This window comes from Falco punctatus (genome assembly GCF_963210335.1).
Source record: "Falco punctatus genome assembly, chromosome: 4".
NCBI lineage: Eukaryota > Metazoa > Chordata > Aves > Falconiformes > Falconidae > Falco > Falco punctatus.
In genome coordinates, this window is record NC_137583.1 from 80756180 (window position 1) to 80778958 (window position 22779).

Here is a 22779-nt window from a genome sequence, read left to right on the forward strand (position 1 = left end):
TAGAATTACTGCGCTATATCAATTATGTGTTTTTAAAAAGCACATGAAACAAAACATCCTTAATTCAGATCATCAGAAGTGGATGTTGGCTGAAGTATAGTGTGCCTTCAAGAAGATTACACACTTGCAAGAGGAAACTTGCAGCATTTGCATCTTTCTGGAACATCAGCAAACTACAAAGTGTCTTATTAAAATCCTGGCTATTGCTTTATGTATGCTTCCTGCCCCTCCCCCCCAATCAGATTTGGATTGCGATCAGTTAAGCAATATTAAAAAAAAACAAACCACACAGTACTTGTTCAGACAGTTCTGCTGTTACTTTCTAAAATCTTAATCCATAGTGATACTCGAGAGTCCTTATCTTGACTACTTCTGCAATTGTATCATCTGATCATCTATCAGCTTCCAGTTATTTCTTTTTCTTACCCCACTAAGATAGGGAAATGTGTTTATGTCCCTTCTGGAGATGGAGACCTTGATGATTCATTCCTATACAAGGTTGTGTTGTTACAGGAGCAATATAATGAGAGGCTACAGGCTGGCCGTGAGGAAAAGCCGTGCCTGTCACAAATCACCTGTGTGGAGGATGCTGAGGCTTGTCTTCTGGGCATGTTCCAGTTTGGCCTCGTTTAGGTTTTGCAGCCTTTTGCAGATGGACTGAGACTCCTACGCTCATTGTTCCATGTCTTGTTTGTGCTGTTTCTGGAATGCTATAGTTGAGGAAGGTTTTGCCAAAACATGGAAGTTCAATCAGTCAACTTTCTGAATGATGCCCAGATCAATTTTTTTGAGAGACGGATATTAATTGTATTCTAGGTGGTACTGGAAATTTTGGTGGGAAAATTTTAACTATGCATTACTTTAATCTGTTTGCTAATGCGTTATTTTAGTCCGTTTGATGGAGTAACATTGTATGCGTGTGTGAGCTCCCTTACCAGAACACGCAGCTTTCACAGGCAGTGACTCACACGGACACGTTTCTCCAGGGATTACAAACCACCAAGCATTGACAAGCAGCAAAGAAATGGGGTCTTCTCAGTTATCAACCTTCTCTAAAAGAGAGAACCCAAGCATACAGGGGGCAAAAGATGACAAGTAGTATATAGTACAGGAGAGTCCCATTTTCTGTTACGAGCAATTGTTGCCCTGTGAGGCTGAGAAGCCTTCCTCTGCCCTTGCTTTGGAGGGCTATTGCACTTTGGTTCAGATGGAACCTGCTATGGATAGGTGGTGTGCGGGTTTTGTTGCTAGGGGTGGGGGACTGCGTGAGAAGCATGTCTGCGTTTTGTGCTGCTTTTGCTGTGATACACGGGGTATTTCAGGCATGCCGGTGAAAAATATGGTTTGCATGCATGGAACAAGATTTCTTCAACAGTTCCAGAGTAGGCTTTGTGATGACGGCATTCTGTGTCACAGCTCACTACAATAATCGTGCCATAATTTAGAAATTCAGGAGTTAAGTTGAATGCTTTAGATTACATACTCGTTGCAGGAAAGCAAATGGAAAATAATTAATTGCCTCAGACCCAAGATTTCAGAGTAAATGAGCAGAATTATGTAAATGCAAAGAGGCATAATATCTCTGTTCCTGAAAAGCCTGACTTCTACTAATAAAGCCAAAAGTGACAATAATGGTGATTAGAAGCCAAAAGAGATACTAGCAGTTAGGAGCATGAGACCAGGAGTAGTCAGTGAGAGAGACCTGTAATTGGTGGTTTTGAGAAGGCCAGAACAAATGCTAATTTAAATAGTTCTCTGTTTAGAAATGATCGAAGTTAGCAAGCAGTAATTTGAGGGCACGCAGAATGTGAAGGCTATTTTAGAAATACTGCTTGAATGTGGCACCATCTACTGGCTACAGGGGGTTTTGTTGGGGTTTCTTGTTTTTAAGAAATACCATTTAAATCTCTGCAATATTTTAAGTGAGTTCAAAAGTGCATTTTCTAGTAGTTATTTTGAAGTAGAACAGTCTCACAATGTGTTACTAATGACAATCCAGGTCCCCAAATTACTGCTTGAACAGTTCCACATATATTTACTAAAAGATCTGTCAGTATTCCTTGTCCTTTGTGTTTCCCACTTATTAGAGGATTGAATATACCAGTTATAGCTTGCAATTTCTGGAGCTGCCTTCCTGTGACAAGCTAGTTAAAGGTCAAGAAAAACACTACAGAACAGGTTACCTCCCTTATTTGTTAGAGCCAACTCTGATCTTCACTAAAAACAACTGGAAAAAATTGTAGGTGTTGCGCACTGGTTGTGTGTTTGATATTCCATCTTTTTAGAGCATGTGTGGAAAGGTGAGGAGTGTTTCTTCTTTTTAATTTACCTATATGCACATTTTATCATTTATATTTTCTCTTCAGTTACTTGGTTTATCTGTAAAATATCCTGTATTAGCTAAAGTGAGCTGTGGGTGGAAGCTGAGTTAAATGACCTGACATTGTCATACGATACCTTTATACAAGAGAAACAACGCAAACATCTTTAGCCATTAGTAACACTTTCTAACCGCTACATTTGGTTTTATATACGTACCCAGGTGTTATGTCTTATAGAGAATTGAAACTTTGGATTGTCCCATTTGGGCAAGTAATGGAACGGATATAGCTAATTTGTTGAGTAGCTTAAGCTTTTATACAGGTTTACTTTAGGGCTTGCACTGATTCTTCTTTGTGGGTTTGCTTTTGGTAGATGGAAATGTTATCCTGCTTTCTATTATCAGCTATGAGAATATATAATTAACTTCTGTAAAAAGAAAGCCTTGCACATGAGGCCCACTGTTTTGTTGTGTGGTGTTTTCTTTTTTAAATCACAGCTAATGTGGATATAAATGTAGGAAACTGAATCCTTGCAAAAATCTGTGGCATCTTCTGCGATAGGAGTCCTTCCTTCTGAAAACATTCAACTGTGTTTCAGAGAGCTTTTTGAGATCATGGGCAAACATCAGTCTGCACTTGGGAGGATTTCTGCTGGCCTGCAGAACAGCTTTAGTGCAAGCAGGTAATAAATGGATGATGTACATACATACCTTCCAGGACTGTTTAGTATTTCAAGAAATCATGCAAGAAAATTCAGTGCGGATACCTGTATCCTGTATAACATGCTAAGAATCACTGTAAGATCTTCAGTTTGGCACAAGTTGCCCTTTGTTCCATCAGAGTGGAACCATGGCAACTCCTGCAGTATGCAACCCTTCCCCCCCTTCCAAATCCCCTCACTCTTTTGGCCCTAATTTCAGATTGCAATTTGAGAATAGCTTCCTTAACCTGTGTGCACAAGCCCTCTATATGCTTCTGCCTCTAGTTAAACTGAGCGATTTTACTGCATTGTTGCAATGTGCTTTCTAATTACAGTGAACTGTTTCATGTGTATGATGGACAATGTAGTAACAAATAGTTTCACCTGATCACATAATTACTGGGCAGTTCTGAAGTACCTGCCTGTGTTTATGCGTGTGCTAGTAATTTTTCTGCTTCACCTGTTTGCTGAAAAATAGCACAGCTTAGAGCATTTTTAACTACTGTAGCAAAACTGTGGAAATGCCTTTGTTTGCAAAACTTCTGTTTGGAAAATGTAAAAGAAATAATTTCTGCCTTTATAGCCACTGAAAGTAAATGGGAAACAACGATTAAAAAAAACCCCTTTATTCAGCCTGAAATCCTAGAAAGGCACATGTATATTGATTCAACTTTGTGAATGGAGGGTTGCACAAACTCATTAACCAAAGTACTATTAACAGTGTTCCTGGCAGATGTCACCTCTCCTCTAGCACAATACCTCTGTAACTGACAAGTGGAAGGGGGGTTACAACAGTACGAGATTCAGATACCGGGGTGTTTGCACTTTAAAGCCATTTTCAGAACCTTCTCTATTCAAAGCATCATCCTGAGGCATCCATTCCAATAGCTAGTCAGGTTTTGTTCACAGAGATCTTTTCAGAGTTCTGAGAAAGGAAACTGTTCCAAGTGGAATAGGTTTTAAATAACAGCCTTATCTCCTGGGAACTGTTCTATCAGCCACTTTGATACTTGATTGAAAGAAACTATAGAAACATGGAAACTTAAAATGCAAGCAGAAAATTGAAAACATTTTCTACAGTTTTTAAATCCATCATTCTGGAATGATGCTGAGCTCTCAAAATGCCAGCTAACTTGGCAAAATAGCTTAAAAGGGCTATCAAAAGGTGAGGCAGAATATAGGCACAGAGCTGCTAGCGGCTATGATTTGGCAATCAGCATCCCCACAGTGGCAGCAAATGGTAAGATAAGCTCTGTTTTCTTCCCATTTGGAATCAGTGTATGCAAATTGAATATTGCTCAGGAGAACAGAAAGTCATGACGTTTATTTTTGGTTTAAAAAAAACCAAAACAAAATAGTAAACTTCAATGGGTTAGCTAAAGAGACATTTGTATCTATTACCAGAGCTCAGCTGGTTGCTGGAGGAACTGAAATGTCTTTTGCAGCTCTAGGGGAAGAAGATGGTGGTGCTCTGTAGGAAATTTCAGAAAAACTGGAATTTTATTTGTTCAAAAACTATCTGGCAGCTGGTATGTGCTAACAGTTCACTGGAGCAATAGGTAACAGAAAAAAACTCCTATGACACTTCTACAAATACTTTCTGATTTGATATATACAGATGGCATGATGTACAGCAAATTCCTCCTCTTATTAGTTCCTATTTTAAGATTCAGCACGGTTAAAAGCATTTCTAAATTTCTTTAAGAGACTCAGGGACAAAATGTCCTCATATTACTGAATGCCATATCAGAACAGGGGCATAAAAGTCTTACAGACACAGGAATCGTTCAGTAGCTAGTGACTCAGCTAAGTGAGCGTAAGTAATGGGGAACTCTGAACAGGGGAGTCGGTATCTGGCTCCAGGCTACTACAGTTTGCCATGGATAAACCTGAATTATTCTGCACCTGGGTGACCGTTAACAAGACGTGCGACCTTGCCTCCATTGGTAGTAGCCAAGCCTTGGTTTAGGTTCCCCTCCTTCCTCACTCATAACTTGTCCGATGCAAAGACAAAGAAGAAAAAAAGTTCTGCTTTTTCTTCTGTATGCAGCCAATGTTTAAATGTTTAGAAACAGAAGGTACTATTCACAAATGCTGCCTTCTCTCCTAGCCACTTGGCAGCTATTACAGTCTTGTTCCCACAAAGCAAATCTCATAGTCCAGCTGACTACATCAACAAACTGCAGAATTCCGAGTTTGCATCATTCATCAAATCTCTGAGCTCCATGAAGTACCAGAAGCTGTGGGGCTTGTGCATGAGGTAGCAAAAAATTACAAAAATATACATACATTTTAATGACTACAAGACTGTAGTTTTGAAGCCCATCAAAATTCATGGCTGTAATACACATCTTTTAAAATAATGCTTCTGGATATTCCTTTCATTTAAATAAACTCTGTAATTGCCTTCAACCCTTCTGCGATTTTCAAGTCTCATACGTCCATGCAGCACTGCAGATTAATTGATACACTTCTTCAACCATGATGCCTTTGTACCTTGGAGGAAAAAAAAATATGTAAAAACAGACTTTAATGATGCAGCCTGTTTTTATGATAAAGTTTAAGAAACAATTTTATTGAATCTCTGCTTTCCTGATATGCAGAAACACAGTATTAAGTTGAGCTTGTACATATAGCTTGTTTATTTAAGAAAATGAGCCATTTTGTTCAGTGTATGATACACCACTGCCTAACTGATCAACAATATATTTTCTAGATTAAAAATATAGTAATACTTTTGTGGGATATTTTGTAAACATTTGAATAAAATAATTTCCTTTTTTTAGCCTGCATTTTGGAAATCCATATTGCAAACATTATAGTCCTACCATCATAGGATATGTAGTTTTATATTTTCAAAATGTGTATGAGATTTATTATTTCAATTTCTTAAACGTACTGCTCTATCTCTAGCAAGTTATCTGCTCTCTGACCACAAATAGTATCAGCATTGTATATTGGACTTGCTAAACTAGAAAAAAGATCGGAACTCCGAGCACTTTTCAACTATTGCTGTCTTCCCTGGTTTTGACCCATTTCTCACTAAAAATGCCTGCACGTCTAGCAGTCACATTATAGGTTTTACATTATACATAATGTGGCAAAGTACTAAAAAGAAAGGAAAGATGAGATGGACAGAATACACTAGTTTGGCTGCAGCAGGAGACCAAATAACTAAATTGTTTTTAAAAGAAACCACAGCACAGGTGTAAACAGTGGCGTGTAATTGAAGATGAATGTAAAGGAACAGCACCACCATGCAGTACTAAAATCAGCTAGGCTACACCCCAACTCCACCAAAGAAATTCTGCTGGCACAAGAAAAGCGTCTAAATATGTTGACATTAAAAGAAGAGAAACATCACAGATGATGCAAGAAGAGCAGAATGCTTTCTACCTCAGCCATCACAAAAAAGTTAGTTGTAATGAAACGTTGAATTAGATCACTTCAGTGAGTGACCGCCAGCACTCAAGCAAAGGAATACAGCAGATTACTGACAAAACAGAGAAATGGCCAGCATTCACTATAATGCAAAAAAGCAAAGCTACTCCCAAAGTTAAACCTGGGGATACGGAACGTTTGTATACAACAGGGATGAACTGAATGACAACTGTAGTTAGTTGAAAAAAATCAGGGCTTGACTCAATGCAAGCTAAAAAAGTCAGCAGTGGGATACTCTTCCCTAAAATGGATCCAGATGCTGGAGAACAGTGGATGTTATGAAAAGTATAGTTATTAACTCCTGCTGCTGCTACTTAGGGAATAGCAAGAGAGTAATGAGCTTAATTTGAAACAAAGGAAATTTACATTAGGTGTTGAGAACAATTCTGTAAGTATCACAGCCTGTAAATTGCTAGAATAGCTCTTAGGAATTTTATGAATTTTCCCACACTGAAGGCTGAAATGAAGAAATTGGACAAACACATCTGGTTATTTCATGCTGCTTCATTGGGCAAGAGTGGACTAGATAATGAGTCCCAAATCGCTGTATCTTTGATGGTGTCTTGACTTTACGTGTACCTGAATTTTCTTCCCACAGAGGACTCCAGTATAACCAGGACGACAAGAGCATATGTTAGGCGATACACACTTGCCTCCAAACAGGCACTTCTGGTTGCACACCGCTAAAACAAGAAAGGAACAATGCGGCTTTATTCATGAAAACAACCTGGTGAAGGAAAAGTGGCTATCTCTATATACTTCTTCTTCTTGCTTATAAGAGCTGAGAACTTGTTAGGTATTTTCACAGGGCAACAGCCCTCTGTCTAAGGGGACTTCAGTCACGTGGAACCAACGCTGTTCTTACGCCTATCCCATCCCTCTTTGACGTGGTTTTAACAGGGGAACATGCCGAGGGCACGAATGAGACTGAGCAAGGGACAGGAGCGAGGTGGTTTTTAACTCACTGTACTATTACAAGCTACTGCTATGGCCTCTCAGGACTCTTGCAGCAACATGTGGTGCTACAGCAAGCCACTGCACATGGCCGTGGGCCCAGACTACTCTTGTATTCTGCAGGGCTTCAGGACAGGCAGAACAATCCCTCCTCTTTTATCCTGCTTTTGACGTAGATTTAGGTTAAAATACAACCAAGTATAGGACTTCTAGGCATTATGCACGGCTGAAGCATTCTTAACTGTGCTGAAGCAAGAGGTTTCAGGTCACATCATTCTTACGTGTTTGGCACTGGATTCCTTCCCACTGCGGAGGACAATGGCACGTACTTGGTCCAATACACTCCCCACCATTCTTACATTCCTGCAGACAGATTGCTGCACAAACATCATTACCAAGTTTGGTTATATCCCAAGGGATTACTTTTACTTAGTATTTACATTTCAGGATGCCCATGAGAGGCTGAGTGCTTTCCATACACGGGTCACATCATTTTCACTGAAAATCCATCTAAGATCAACAGGGTATTAAAGAAGAGAGGCAACTAGAAACAAAAAACCCTACAGCCAACACAGATCTGATGCACTGCAGATTGCTACAGAAGCCTGAAACACTGAAATAAGTCAGCACCACTAAATAGCTCTGCTAAAATCTTTTTTTTTTCCAAATTTACCTTTCTAAAACCCGTACCTTAGTGAGAGAACTTTTGTCTGTCATGCAACTTAACACACGGTAAATCAACTCATGAGTATTTAATCCAAAGTTAATTTCTATGACCCACTTTTCTGCACACTTCTCCCTGCTTATTAAGCCATAATCTAAATCACTATTATTTCTCATTGGTTAACTGACTATTTGATAATGAAATCTCTCTTCAACAGTGTCCAAAAATATCTCACCCTGTCAATACGGGCCATTTTTTTTTTCAATAAAACTTTCCAATAATTACAGAAACTAATACAGAGAAAATTGTTTTTCCTCTGTGCCATTAGAGAGCTGATTTGCCATATCAGTATCTGAGCCTCGGGTGGGTACTATGACAGACACTAACACTTTGTCTATTGGATTTCTACCACCCATACTCATGCTGATTTTCATGCAGACTGTGCTTTCATCCATGCTGCCACATTTTATTTATGTACCATCAATATCTTCATTAAGATAGTGTGACCCACAGCTGTGCTACCATCAGTCCTATCTCTACCTTTCCTAAAGAGCTTGTGCACATTGCATCTTCTAGTCCAATCATTTCCCACTCTTTCCAGTTTTCCAATCCTTCACTGTACTTCTTTTTCTATTATATCTGCTTTTATGTCCTACAGCACAAATTGAAATGTTTTCACTTCATTGACTCAGCTCTTTGCAGAAATAGATGTTTCTTATTTAGACAAGAATTAAGAAAGAAACAAGTACTATTTGCTACACAAGAATTTAAAATATTTTGGCCTCATTATTTAGTCTAAGAAATGCATGGTATTAGTTCTCCATCCTGAATTTTGCTGCCAAGTTATAGACCATTATTTTTTAAACGTGTGTATATTCTTGAGGTTTTTGGCACTAACGTCGTATTACTTGTGTGGACAGAGTTGTTGTTTACTCACGTTTTACTTCTAAGGTATGGTTCTCCTGTTAACTACAAGATACTTACGAGTGTTGCATCTTTTTCCTCTCCATCCTGAAGGACAAGAGCAAACATTTGGCCCTACGCACCTTCCTCCATTCATGCACCTTGGCTCACAGATACCTTAAAATCAAAAACATCTGCTATTTAATACATTTAACTGATTACAGAATAATTTATTGCTTACTTTCTGATGCTGGAGGGATTTTAACACTGGCTTACTTTTTTCACATCTTCTGCCTGAGTACCCATCACGACAAGCGCAGACATTATTTCTCATGCAATGACCACCATTCTTACATGGGGGGCTGCAGACAGCTAAAAGATACAAACAGGAGGAAAAGGCTGTAGTGTGCATTCTGTTTGACTTAGCAATATACTCAGAGGAAACGAGTGCAACACTAAAATTCTGACAGCTTATATACACATTCAGCACTATCAGGCCTTTCTCATAAAAATCATTGGTGCCTGCAACAATAGTAAAAGACAAAATCAGCTAAAAAGGGGTCAAGGTTAGCAACTGTATGTGTACACAAGTATCCAGGCTACACAGTATACAGTGTAAGTGGCTGAACACTGCTCAAAAGTTGAATGGAAGACAAGCCAAATTTTGAGTCTCCCTTCTCCTTGGACGTTCACTGAATCAGTCATAAAATCTAAAAAAAAATAACGTAATCTCTGTTTTGCACCACTTCTCAGGTACATGACTTGATTGTGAATTTTGTGTCTTAAGATAACAATGTTTTCTCACAGATTGATTTCCTCATAATGGCAGCTGGGGTGGGAAGAAAAAAAATTACCATTCTGACACCTGGCACCAAAGAATCCACGTGGACAGAGGCAAACATCTGGCTTAGTGCAGGAACCACCATTGAGACACACAGGGTCACACATTGCTGCAGAAACAGGGTCAGGAACAGTGGGAAGAATGACATCCAAATAAAGTCTGTAAAATACATGCTTCTGTTGTGAGGACAGGAAAACACCTAAGAAAACTGTGGCTAACACCGCACCATTCACATAAAATCTCTACCCAGAATTTTAGGATCAGTATTAGACTTCCTAGAGGGGCTGCTGGCAGAAGAACCAACATGCAGAGACAAAAGGGAGGGCAGGGGCAGCCACACATTGCTGCTGCCTGAGCCATGTGATTCCAAATTTCAAACTACGGAAGGTCCTACGGACACTCTCCCAGGAACATAGAAGTTGCCAGAGTGTTACCTGTACTGCATGTAGGTCCATACCACCCAGGTTTACACTGGCAGATGTCTGGAGTAAGACACTCACCACCATTTTCACAGTGTCTGTTGCAAACCACTACCATCCAAGAAGTTGGGCAAAAACAAAGGGGGAGGAGAGAGAGAGAAAGAGATACATTACAAATTATGCTCCATTCGTTTTTCAGTTCTTTCCCAAATATTAACACTGGAAATAACACACAATTCCATTAGTTGAAGAGGAAATGCTGAATCCAGTCTCAAAGCCATAAAAAGCTAGCACCAGACTATACAGGTAAATAAAATGTCTTTCCATGTAATTATCCATGTTCAGCGTTAAAAATCTAGAGAATTTCAAAAAAATTCTTAAAAAACATGGAAATTTCAATACTAAGAGACAAACGAACTATGTTACATAATAGATTTGATGGGCTCCAAGCAAGTTCACTCAAGTGTCCTCCATCACTTCAGCAAGTGCAGCTGCATGCATAGAGTTACAAGTGACATGAGACCAACAAAGATACTAAAATATCATGGCTGTGGAAAACCATGAATCACTTCTTCAGGCCAACATCTCAACCTCTTTAGCATTGCTCAACAAAGAGTAGAATTATTTTTTTTGTGTGTCACAATTGAACAAGAAAAACTGAGAACAAAGAGTCCTGGGATTTGAGGAGGAGACAAAGACTTTCTCAATTTGAGGTCAATAATGCAGTGGCATATTCAGATGAATGATACATAAACAGCATGTCTAAATTTGAACTCTCTGAATAATAAAAATTACCAGTATGAAATCTACACAAAATTTGGAGTTGCCAAATTGCAGCGTATAGAATTCAATATGTAAAAGACAATTTATGTGAGACTAATTCCAAATTTTCAGCTATGATCACTCCAAATTTTCAGCTATGATCACTCCAAATTTTCCAATTTTCATGCCAGGTTAAAAAAAAAACAAAACCAAACCCATAACATGGTTCTGATTTCAGTTTTCCTGTACCTCAGTTTCTTCTGACCTGTCATTCACTGATAAAAACTTCTGAATGTACCCCAGCGTTTAAAAAGCCGTAAGGACATAGTAAATACCTCTGTTTGCCCTGAAGGTAGTATCACATGTGCGATGTTTCCACATTCAGGAACCATCAATAATAAACTATTTGCAATTTTATTGCAATCAGAATTATGTGCAAATATTATCTAACTAATCTTCAAACAGGCCAAGTATGGAAGCCTTCAAAGAACAGTATTATGTCATTTGCTATCACTGGAGAGAGTGCATCAAAAATTTAAATCATAATTTGCCTTCCTGCTCCTGAAGAACAGGACAAACGTTCTGTATTCTTCCCTTATAATTTTTGCTTACTTGTATCACATCTTGGTCCCACAAAACCATATGGACAGGTGCAGAGATTTCTGGCCAAGCACGTGCCTCCATTTTGACAGGGTGGTTTACAATGTGCTGCAGATATAGAATTATGTTGTTCAAGAAATCACCTCTAAAAAGATGCATGGATTGGTTATGCTTTAGAAAAAGGGAAATATTAATAACTGACAGTGAACAAAGAACTGGAAATAAAATAAGATGTATGCAATGGTTTTTGACAAGAATAAGTAACAGGAACTTAATTCCAACAGAGTACACAGAGTCTCAACAGTGGTGCTCACCCTGATGAAAAGAAATCTGAGACAATTTCCAGACAGGAATTCCCACTCTCTGAGACTGTTTTGCTTAGAGGCATCTACGTTCACTGGTGAACTCCTCTACTTACTGTGAAAGCTAAATTTAGGAATACCCAATCACAAGCAACACTTACAGAGTTTATCAAAAAAAGTAGGGTATATACTAACATGCTACTCAAAGAGTTCTGTTAAAAGTAGTAACAGTAAAATCAACACACCTCTTTGCTGTCAGAATGAACTGTCATGGAAGTTATTTACAGCATCCTTTGGGTTTTTATGGATGCAAAAGTGAAAAATACTGTTTACCTTCCTCACAAGTGGAGCCACTGTACCCTGGTAGACATTCACAGACATTGGGCTTAATGCACTTCCCATGGTTTTTGCAATCAGGCCTGCATAGAGCTGTGCAAAAAATCAACAGTGTCTTCAAATCATTAATCTTCAAATCATTAATTTGTGCATACGAGTTACCACAGGCTAAACCGAAATGCCATACTCACCAGCCTCACAGTTATAACCAGCATAACCAGGTTTGCATTTGCAAATATTAGGTGCCACACACTCCATGTTTTTGCCACATGTTTGTCTACATCTTGCTGAAGGGCAATGAAGAAAACAAAGAAGGGAGGAAGGAAAATCAAACTGGCATTTCAGCACAACTGTGTCTTGCCCAACATAATAGATGGATCACATAGAACCCATTAGGTCCCTGCCCATAAGTGGGGAGCCTGAGACACATCAGAAAAAATATTAAGTGCATCCGTAACTAAAAGCCTGTAGACCATGCCACTATTAACAACGAAAATAAGAAAATTCAGTACTCTATGCATTTCACCGATCATGCAGTGACAGTGTACTTTCAGGTTACAAAGATTTCACAAGATTCTTTTCTGCAAAGCATTTAGTGCAGTTATTTGCAATACCTCTGCAAGTGAAGCCATCTCCGTAATAACCATAAGGACAATGACCACACTTGATGCTTCCATCCTGACTTGACTCACAAGGTACACCAGGAAAACAGGGTAAATCAGTACAGGTTACTCCTTTAGGAATCACCATTTTACTCAGTTCTTCAGGAAGCATTTTTGGTGCGACAGTAACTTCAACAAGGACAAAAGGTAAAGGACTTGTTTTATGCTTGGCTAATTGATGCTGAACCCTGGGAGCATTTCCACCTTTGAATACTTTCCTTGGCAAAGAAAGCCCTTTCCTTATATTTTTTCTGCTGCCAGCAGAAGTTTTCCTGCTGGTCTCAAAATAACTGGATGCCACAACTTGTGCCCTTGTTTTCTTCTCAGGTGGTGCAGCATGGCTCCTTGAAGATGCAGTCACCACAGCATGTACTGAAGAACTCTCTTCTGTGTTAGCAAGGTGACCACTGATGGTGCCGAGAGCATGGGCAATGTTTGCAGTAACAACATGCTGTACAGAAGCACTTCCCTGAGAATAAGGTGACTTCCAAGCAGTGACTGTTTTTACTGTGGAGGCTGGTAGAGTGCTGCTACTGACCATTTCTGTAGAACTAAATCTCTCGGGGACATCTGTAGAACTTGGAATATAGCTTGAGATGCTTAAAACCTTCTCAATGGATGATTGCTGAAAACCTACAGCATGTTAGAAAGAAAGGGGGAAAAAGTACAGGAATATTTTGACTTATTCTTCCTTCTGAGGGTGGGGAATGTCTTCTGAACAGAAAAACATACAGCCCATTCATTCTGCGCTTCAGGAAGTCTCTCCATGTGCTACATCATCATGTATGTACGCAATAGAATCTAACTCCTAACTGGCAGAACTGAAGATCAAGGTATCCTGGCTACATTCTTTCCCACCCTCACCGTGGCTTTTTTTTGGCTGGAAGATAAGGATAAAGCACCATATATATGAGGTGGACAGCAGAGAATTTCCCATACTGGGTCAATAAACAGCTTTACTGTCAGAGCAAATTACCAGCTCTATATACTGCTTCCAACTAGGTAACTGAAACAGAGCTTAAAGAAAAGATACTGCTTATGGTTCATCTGTTTAAGGGCTAGTAATAAGCCTAGAGTCTAAGAAGCAGATATTTAATCACATGCACATACTTATACTTACTGATGCACCATGGACAGTATTTTAGGTGAATAATCCACCACCTTGCAGCAAAAGTATTACCATGTTTTACTCTCCAAACTTTTTTATTGACTTTCTTAAAGTGTCTGCATGGGCTTTGTTAGTGGGGTGTTCTATAAACAGGGACTGACTCAAGCCTCCTTGTTGTAAGGAGTGCAAAATGAACGAAAAGTTCATCACAGTCTGCCCAGGAAAGCAGGTGGTCTGGTAGGTTGTGGAAAGGAGTATGGCATTGTAATCCTAGAATAGCAAAATGCCATATATGGGCTTTTAGCATTATGGGGCAGAGGAGGAATGAAACTGGAGGAGATTATCCAACCTAACTTAAGCTCTGTCCCTAACCCTGTGTAGAACAGTACTAGAAAACAGTGTACAAAAGGTTAAACTTCACTGAATCTTATTAAAAAATGCTGTCTCCCATTGCTGAAAAGCAAACGGTTTTGCAGCTCATGAAGAATTATCCAGCACTTGGTAGCTGAGAGAGAGAGTTTTCCTCCTCCCCCACTAATAACTCAGAGATAAAGGGAAAAGACACATGAGAATTTCCTGCAAATCAAGCCCCAGCAGGCACAGAGCTGGAAATGCCAGCAACACTGTTTACAGAGTTTTGGAATTAAGACATTCACTTGCCATATCCTTCACCTTTCCTTTGAGTTAAAGTAGGAAAATGGCATTCAACATAATGCCATAAACTTTTGCTTACCTCATATAACAGATGTCCCTATCCCCATGTTACCTATTTTATGTCAGTGGTTAGTCACAAAAACAAAAGGCAACAATAAGATTGCCATATACCACACTGTCAATAAAATGACTTGACTGACCTAAGGGATTTGTTGATATCAACATTTCAGTCTCATCTTTCAGATCAGAATACAATCGCAGTAATGAATTAAATTAAGTCAAACTGAAAAATTAAAGTGAATAACATAAAACTGACTAGAACCTTTATTTGCCAGCTATATTCTTATCAGTATGTGAATCAGAAATTCCATTTTCTTCAGAAAAATCACCTTTATTCCCTCCAATTTCTCCTGTGGAATCCTTTCTTTCAACATTGGTGTTTTCAAAGCTTTCTAAAAACAAAAGATATGAAGGCACATTAGTAGTTACTTTTGTTTCTATTGCAAATAAATTACAGAGTTAAAGTTTTAGTACATTAAAATAGCTAAAAATTCAGAAAGCAGATAAAGAGTAAAAATTGTTTCTTAGAAGTTTTCAATAGAGTATTTTTAAAACACAAGTTATTCAGTAATTGCATTGTAAATAATTGTTTGGGCACCTTATTTGTTTGGCAAGTGCCTTGACTTGGGTAAATAGTTCTATGTTAAGCAATGTAACAGAAAAATATTTTGTCAATAATTGCTCATATTATGAAAATGCTGCAGAGAAAAAAATACATTTCATTGTCTTTTACTTTGATAGTAAAGAATTGGGGTATTTTGTATCTATTTTTTAATAGTCACCTGAAAAAATGTTTTACAACTACATGACCCTATGCAGTCTGATGTTATCATCAGCTGAGATTCTGTCCCAGCCATCAACAGCCACAGACACAGTCCTGTTTTGCTGTCTACTGAAAAAAGTTCTAAGTTACTGTTAGAAACATGAAGCACAACCAAAGAGACTTTATCTGCCATGACAATAAGATAATAGCATTCTTCTGAAAAAGAAACCATTTTACCGTAACATGACTTCCCATCTCCTTGAAGATTATTTGGGCATGGACCACAATAGTAAGAACCAAAAGTATTGAAGCAAAATACTCCAGGGAAGCAAGGATTGGATACACATTCATCTACATCATCTTGACAATTTTTACCTGCATTGAAATATGCCGGTTTTTTAATAATATTGTGTCACTAGACTTTGACAGTGTGTTTATAAAAAATAAAAGCAGAATGTGGAAATAAAAAAAGGGCATCTATCAAATTCAAGAAAGTATTTCAGTACATCTAATAAGTACAGCTGACCAGGTTTGCTAATCACATTTTTTCATCTTTTACCAAGTATTTACTTTTTGCGGAATATGGAGAAGATGGGCTATGGGGACTACATGTTTATCTGCAGGCATAGGAGGAATCACACTGTAAATAAACTCATTACTCATCTTATGTTTCACCATGTTGCTGAGTTTACCTCTGCAGAGGAAAACAATGGAAATTTGCTTTCATAATATAAACCACCATTGTATTCATACAAGAAAAATCTTGAAATATATAACTATCACGAGACCATGAAAATTTCCTCATGCTCTAAATGTAAGCTATTTACAGTCAAAATTAAAAAAAAAAATGCAGACATAAAATTAGAAACTCCTATTTTTCACTAAACGTAATAAATATCTAAATTAACTAGCAATTTACCTTGAAGTTCAGGTGGACATTCACAGTAATAGCTGTTTATTCCATCCACACATCTGCCAGTACCGCAATGGTTAAGTTTACAGTCATCAGTATTCACTTGACAGAGATCACCTTCAAATCCAGCCACACACACACAAAGATATCTTCCACTTCCAGGTGGGAAATTAATGTTTGTCACACATGAGCCATTATTTAGGCAATCACATGATTTTACACTGACCTACAAGACATGCCCAATAAGACAGTTTTCTTTTTTTAATGAACTAGCAATGAGTTTTGTAATTAGATATCTTAAACATCTTACTAGTAGGTGTCATCTTACTGTAATATTCATTACCTCTATTTCTACCTTAGTCTTTGCATTGCAGTCATCTGTCAAAGAAAATGTTAATTTATGGAGATTCATTGATGTAGCTTTCCACAAAAGGAGACCTGATGGGGAAAGACTGGCACCTTCTGGACCAGAATCCAATGTGAAATGAATAGCAGAGCCCTCTGGATCTGAAGCCAAAAACTGATACACAAAATCTTCTCCATAAAAAGTCTGTAGCGCACCCTGGAATGTTTCAAGCACTGGAGGCTGGTTGTCTGTAACAAAGGAGATATTTTCCTCTTTAAAGCAAGAGTTGCAATATACTTATAAAAATTAAAAGGAGCATATCCTTCTATTAAGGAAGTCACATGTAATTATTTCTCTTAAATTCTAATGTCATTTGAAGGGCACAGGAAAAACACTAGATATTTTCATTATAACTGTTAACAACATAACCAAGAAATTATTAATGCTATGCAAGAGCTTGTAAAGATGCAGTGCATCTATATATACAAGGAGCTCAGAATTTATCAAATTTAACCACTGTACTTTAACTATGCAGAGACAGTTTGCAGATGAAAGTACAGGAAGCCATAAAACTCGGAACTGATTGCTGTTTCCTTTAACCAATTATTAGGCATTGCTAAGCAATACTTGGGAATGGGCTGCAGTGACTATCTCTGCAAAACCGAGCGTGAGGTGACAGAGTAAGTTATTCACTCATTGTTCCTAGGAAGGGTTTTAACCACACAACAACTGGTAAGTCTTAAGTCTATCCTGCACTGTTGAGCTCTAACCTATTGGCAGGAGTAACTAGATTTCTAGGGACACGGGGTGAAGAGAAACAAACAAAACCCCAGCACCAGTCCAAGTTCTGTGAAAGAGAGAAGCAGAAGCCCTGGGGAGAGTGTAGATTTTGAAGCTGGTACATAGGAAGGTGATGAAGATTGCTAAGTTTTGAATTGCAGTGAACTGACCACTCCAAACAGGAGCCCACTGCTGTGTCATGAAGGGAGAAGAAGCTGAAATCAGTGTCTCAGCAGTTAGATTGTGACACCCTGTTTGTAACGTCATCCCCTCTGGAAAAGAGGTTTTGCTCCCTGGTTTTGGAGAACTGCCTCTGGCTTACATTCTTCTCTCACTTCTGACTTTGGCAATTCTGAATTCCAGTCTGTGGCTGTAACATGGAAATCCCTCAATTCCCTGACTGCTGGATGAATTTTATTTCGTTCAGGTTTTGGGTTTTTGGAGTATGTATAGCTACCTTGGCCTTCAGCACACATCTGAACCAGGAGAAGATTCAGCAAGACAGGCACCAGAAGTCCCACTCATACAGGACTTCCTAATCCAGGCAGTTTTGCCAGCACATCACCCATGGGAACAGTGATGCAACACTTGTACTTGAGATGTTATGGACTTCAGTTGATGGGGCAGACTGGATGGCTACTAGTAAAGCCCCAAGAGATGTCCCATTTGGTCAAGGGACCAATATGATTTGTATATCCAAAGACTAAGATCTGAGCTAAAAGAACTATGACTTCTAGGCTAGAACTTTGTACTATGGAGAAGGAAAATTAAGGACCTAGATGTGGGTCTTCTTTTCATAATGTGGTTTCTGAGTGGACTGGAGTACAACAGCCTTGGATATACTTTCAAGTATTTGTTTAGGCCGTGTATCTTTGAATCATGGAACCATTTAGGCTGGAAAAGACCCTTAAGATCATCTAGTCCAACTGTAAAACTAACACTGCCAAGCCCACTGATAACCCATGTCCCTAAGTGCCATATCTACACATCTTTTAAAGACCTCAAGGGATGGTGGCTCAAGCACTTTCCTGGGCAGCCTGTTGCAATGCTTGACAACCCCTTCCATGAGGAATTTTTTCCTAATATCCAATCTAAAACTCCTCACTACAATCTCCTTTCAGGTAGTTGCAGAGAGCAATGAGGTCTCCCCTCAGCCTCCTCTTCCCCAGGCTAAAGAACCCCAGTTCCCTCAGCCACCCAAAGCAGAGATCCTTTGTGCTCTGGAATCTCCACTGCTTCCCATTTCAGCTGCCAACTGCCAAAATACCTTTGGTAGTTCATGGTTTGCTTGTTTTTTTAAAGCATTCTGGCATCCAGCACACAAACAGCTGAACTATTGCCCAGCAGCGAGACAGAGAAGATCCTACATTAATGGATGCATTAGGCAACTGAAGCAATACCGACAGGAGTCTGTGGGGTCTGAGACCTGGCCAGGGCCAAGATTGCCCTGCTAACAGAAAGCTGAGGAGCTAGCATCAACAACTCTGCTGTTCCTGAAGCACAAGTAAGATGCATTAAATACACCCTTCTTCCATAGCACATCAAACCAGACTTCAGCAGCAGAGGCAGCAGCAGCAAGCCTGGGTTTCTGTGGCTGCAGCAGAGGCAGAAGGGCTATAGATGTCTTGCTGCTCTCAATAACCCTGGTGTCTTTTCTCCTTTACTTCTAGGTAATCACTTAGTTTGCCTATTCTTACAGCTGGCCTTCAGGAAGTTTTAGATCAACAAAACTGTCCTAGGCAAGGGGAGCCAAAACGGCAGCTTTTATTATACTACATGATCAAGAAAGACTCTTTCACTTACCCGAGACCACATTAAATAAAAGTTCCAAATATAACAATGGAGATTGAACATGATTTCTCCTTAATAAAGGGGTACCTTGGAGAAGGATGGAGAAAAACTGAGAAGAGCTTCCTCCTACAGGCATTACTTTCAGGTAAGAAAGCAGGAAAGGAATTTACAAGTACACCAGTCTATGTGTTTGGCTCTCAGAAGTTCTAGAAGAATAAAATCATCTATAACCATCAAAACTATTTTTCTGCTAATTGAAGTTGTAAATTCACCCACACAACATCCATCCATCTCTCACACTGCTGCCCCAATGCTAGGCCAGAAGCAATATGCTCTGCAGGAGGTTTGTACAGCTGACTGGTTTCTGCAATACAGAGACAAATTAGCAGAGTCTCTTTTGCAGGCTCTCCTTATCCTTACCCTTCATTCAAAAATGTATTTTTATATTCCAGTCCTCTCAATCTCAGAGAAGTCTGACCAAACCTAGCAGGCTGCAGTATTAGAGATCAGGCAGTAACTGCCTAAGCTGCATTTCCTTAGAAAGCGGTAATAAAAAGTTTGAGAAGCACAGCACAGTCTAAGGCTAAGAAGCTTAAAGTATTGCCTACCACTCAGCCTAACAAGTCTAGACCCTTCCCAGCTGAACAACAAATACCACCAATAAAGGATAAAAAAAGGACAAGCTTTGTACCATAAAACATCTCAGCAGATCCCCGAAACTGACAGTTTCTGCATCCATGTGAATAAAATGTGACCAAACCCCTTCAACTCCTTTTTTATTCCATTGACGGAATAAATATTAAGTATAATAAACAAATATCGAGTAGCTAATAAGTACGACAAGCTATTTAATTCATTTTGTGTTTTCCTCCTATTTGGTATCAAGAGTAATTTGTTGGAAAATATCTTTTATTCCTTAATGCTGAAGACAAACATTTGTGGATGTAGCTGTGCAAAATATCAAAAGACTTCAAAGTGCCAATTAGGCTGAGAGTTGTTAATTTTTAGTTATTTGTAATGGCTACTGTGGTGGGGCAGGGCAAGAAAAAAAGAGCACCCCAGCCTGACTTTTACATGTGTGGTCTGTAAAACAAAATAACATTTTCAGAAATTGGAGAAATATCAGATGAAATCCAAGATCAAATTACAAACTAAAGTAGTGAGTACTAGGCCTTAAATGAAAAAGTTAAACTTAAAACTTCACTATTTCCAACAGTTTGAAAACTTAGCAGATTTTCAACTTCTTGCTGTTAAAAAACAAACAAACAAACAAACAAACAAAACTTAGAACTTACTTTCAACAACTGACCAAGTTAACTTTGATATGTCAGGTCTGCAGAGTAAGCAAGGGCTGGTTGGATTTGTGTCACCTTCACCATAACAGAGTCCATCTATGTTGCATGTTTTCTCCTTTTAGAGAAATGACAATGTCATTAATTAATTTTTGGTTATCAAACAGTAAATATGGATGACTTTGTAAAGTATCAAATAAAATTCTGCACTTCCACTAAAAAACTAAGGTTGTTTTTAAATCTAAACAATGACAGCATGTTTGGTTTGATGTGGTAATTATATGAAGTGCTTTTGGTTTGATTTTTTAAATTAAAATTGCCTCATCCCAGCTTCTCTTTCTGTGCTTATAATTCCTGTGCATGACAAGTCCCTGTAAGAAAAAAGAATAGGGTACACCCTGCTGATTTTTCTGGATTTTTGTCTGCCTGAAAATATAAATATATTCATAATGAACATAGAAAGTAGTGAAATACATACCTTTAATACACATAACCCAGATTCTTGTGGTTCACATGTCTGACAGGCTCCATCGTATAAAATCATTGTTTTAGAGTTGCTATAAATGATTCCGTCATTAGAAATCTGCAAGATGTACAGTAAAAATGGATGAACATATCAACAAAGGTATCAACATATCACCAGTGTGGACTTCAACTCATTGACAGACACCTGCATTTAGCTGTTTAAACTCCCGTAACAGTCATCAGAAGTCTAGTCAATCCTGCCAATAAGTCTAGGCAAACACTTGGCTAGCCACATGTAGGTGTCTATTTCACAGTAAATTGAATACTGTGTAGGGTCTATTGACCTTATTGACTCAGTCTGTATGACAGCTCACATATCTACCTCACACAGGGATTCGTACATGTAGACTGGGCTCAATCTGCCCATAAATGTGTCTAATGTCATTTGAAATGCTCTAGGGTAACTACCCGGCCTTTAACTTCTAGTCTTGAACAATGTGTCTCTGTAGGTCCCAGGTCAGATCTACCAGTCCCCTTGCAGGAGAACACGCCCAAATGGCACTCAACACTTCAGCTTAGGTGATGAAACTGAGACCTCAAGTTAAGCAAGCCGAGTTCCACTTCTAGTGTACCATTAAAAAAAATCATAGTATCTACGTAACACATTTTCATTTTATAGGAATATCTGTGAGTATTTGTAATTTCTGTGAGTACCTTTATTTGCCACCTGGCAATGGGTTTATCATCAACTAGATCCATGACATCAGACTGCTGGCCATCATTTGGTAACTGGCAGTCGACAGTCCTGGCATTTTGGAAGGCAGCTGGTATAGTTAGAGGTTCTCCAGGAATCCATTGTCTATCAATATACTAAATGTTAAAACAGAAAATCTGTTTTTCAGTGAAATACATAACGAAAATATTTTTATCAAATTAAAAAATGTATTGCACCACGTTTGAACAAGTCTAGTGTCTCTGGATTAGAATGCAGTGGGAAATACTAAATGCCATTATCTGCACACACACATTTCTACCCAAGCCTGCTATGCTACTATGAAAAGGCACAGAAGTTTTTCCTGCCATAAGGCCCTTTGGCGTTGCGTTGCCAAGGCCACAGTTCTTCCAGCTGCAGAGTAACGGGAGGGTTAAGCACTGGGTGATCCTCTAACAGCACTGATCTGATATATAAGCACCTCTGTCCCTCTCCACCTCTGCCCCAATGAGAGGACAAGCTTTAGTCGAACAGATGAGGTTTTTGGCAGAGCTCAGGTATCATTCTGGGTGCTGGGGGAATACTGGCTGCTGGCCATCAGGCCCTTGCACAAGCCAATAGATTACACCATTAAACCTATAGACTTTTCTTCTAAACTGCAGTGAGGACAAGTCACCCAAAGATCTGTCTTGAGGGATCAAGGTAACAGAATAGGGATGATAATACTATCTGACTGAAGCATGTGGAAACATGGATAAGCACACTGAAAATAAAGTTAGATGGAAGTAAGAATCCAAACATACTCAGAATCAAGAGAACAGCAAGATCAAAATAATTTTGAGCTTGACTAGGCTTTACTGAGCTGGTTCATTTTTTTTCAGTTATGGGAGCCAATCAAGACACTTATTCAATGCCAGTCCTGACATAGGGAGCAATCTGTTGATAAAGCCTTGCATTTATTTAAAAAAAAAAAAAAAAAAAAAACCAACA

The 22779-nt window shown here is 38.8% G+C and overlaps 1 protein-coding gene across 4 annotated transcripts in view; it reads right to left on the reverse strand.

The window, feature by feature from the left end:
- Window positions 1–65: 65 nt before the first annotated feature.
- Window positions 66–22779, reverse strand: part of VWDE (von Willebrand factor D and EGF domains) — a 61885-nt gene continuing 39171 nt past the window's right edge. For 2 of the 4 annotated variants that reach the window (XM_080383067.1, XM_080383070.1), the window contains 17 exons: window positions 21792–21947; window positions 21091–21195; window positions 20616–20730; window positions 16747–16997; window positions 16410–16629; window positions 15728–15865; window positions 15057–15119; window positions 12858–13538; window positions 12435–12530; window positions 12241–12336; window positions 11618–11713; window positions 10259–10354; window positions 9838–9933; window positions 9260–9355; window positions 9065–9160; window positions 7698–7793; window positions 66–7145 (listed from right to left, as the gene is read on the reverse strand). In XM_080383067.1, the coding sequence (XP_080239193.1) occupies window positions 6985–7145; window positions 7698–7793; window positions 9065–9160; window positions 9260–9355; window positions 9838–9933; window positions 10259–10354; window positions 11618–11713; window positions 12241–12336; window positions 12435–12530; window positions 12858–13538; window positions 15057–15119; window positions 15728–15865; window positions 16410–16629; window positions 16747–16997; window positions 20616–20730; window positions 21091–21195; window positions 21792–21947 (2658 nt within the window). In that variant the 3' untranslated portion in view covers window positions 66–6984. The remainder of the gene's footprint in view (window positions 7146–7697; window positions 7794–9064; window positions 9161–9259; window positions 9356–9837; window positions 9934–10258; window positions 10355–11617; window positions 11714–12240; window positions 12337–12434; window positions 12531–12857; window positions 13539–15056; window positions 15120–15727; window positions 15866–16409; window positions 16630–16746; window positions 16998–20615; window positions 20731–21090; window positions 21196–21791; window positions 21948–22779) is intronic. The other 2 variants (XM_080383068.1, XM_080383069.1) reach the window with 2 other exon arrangements.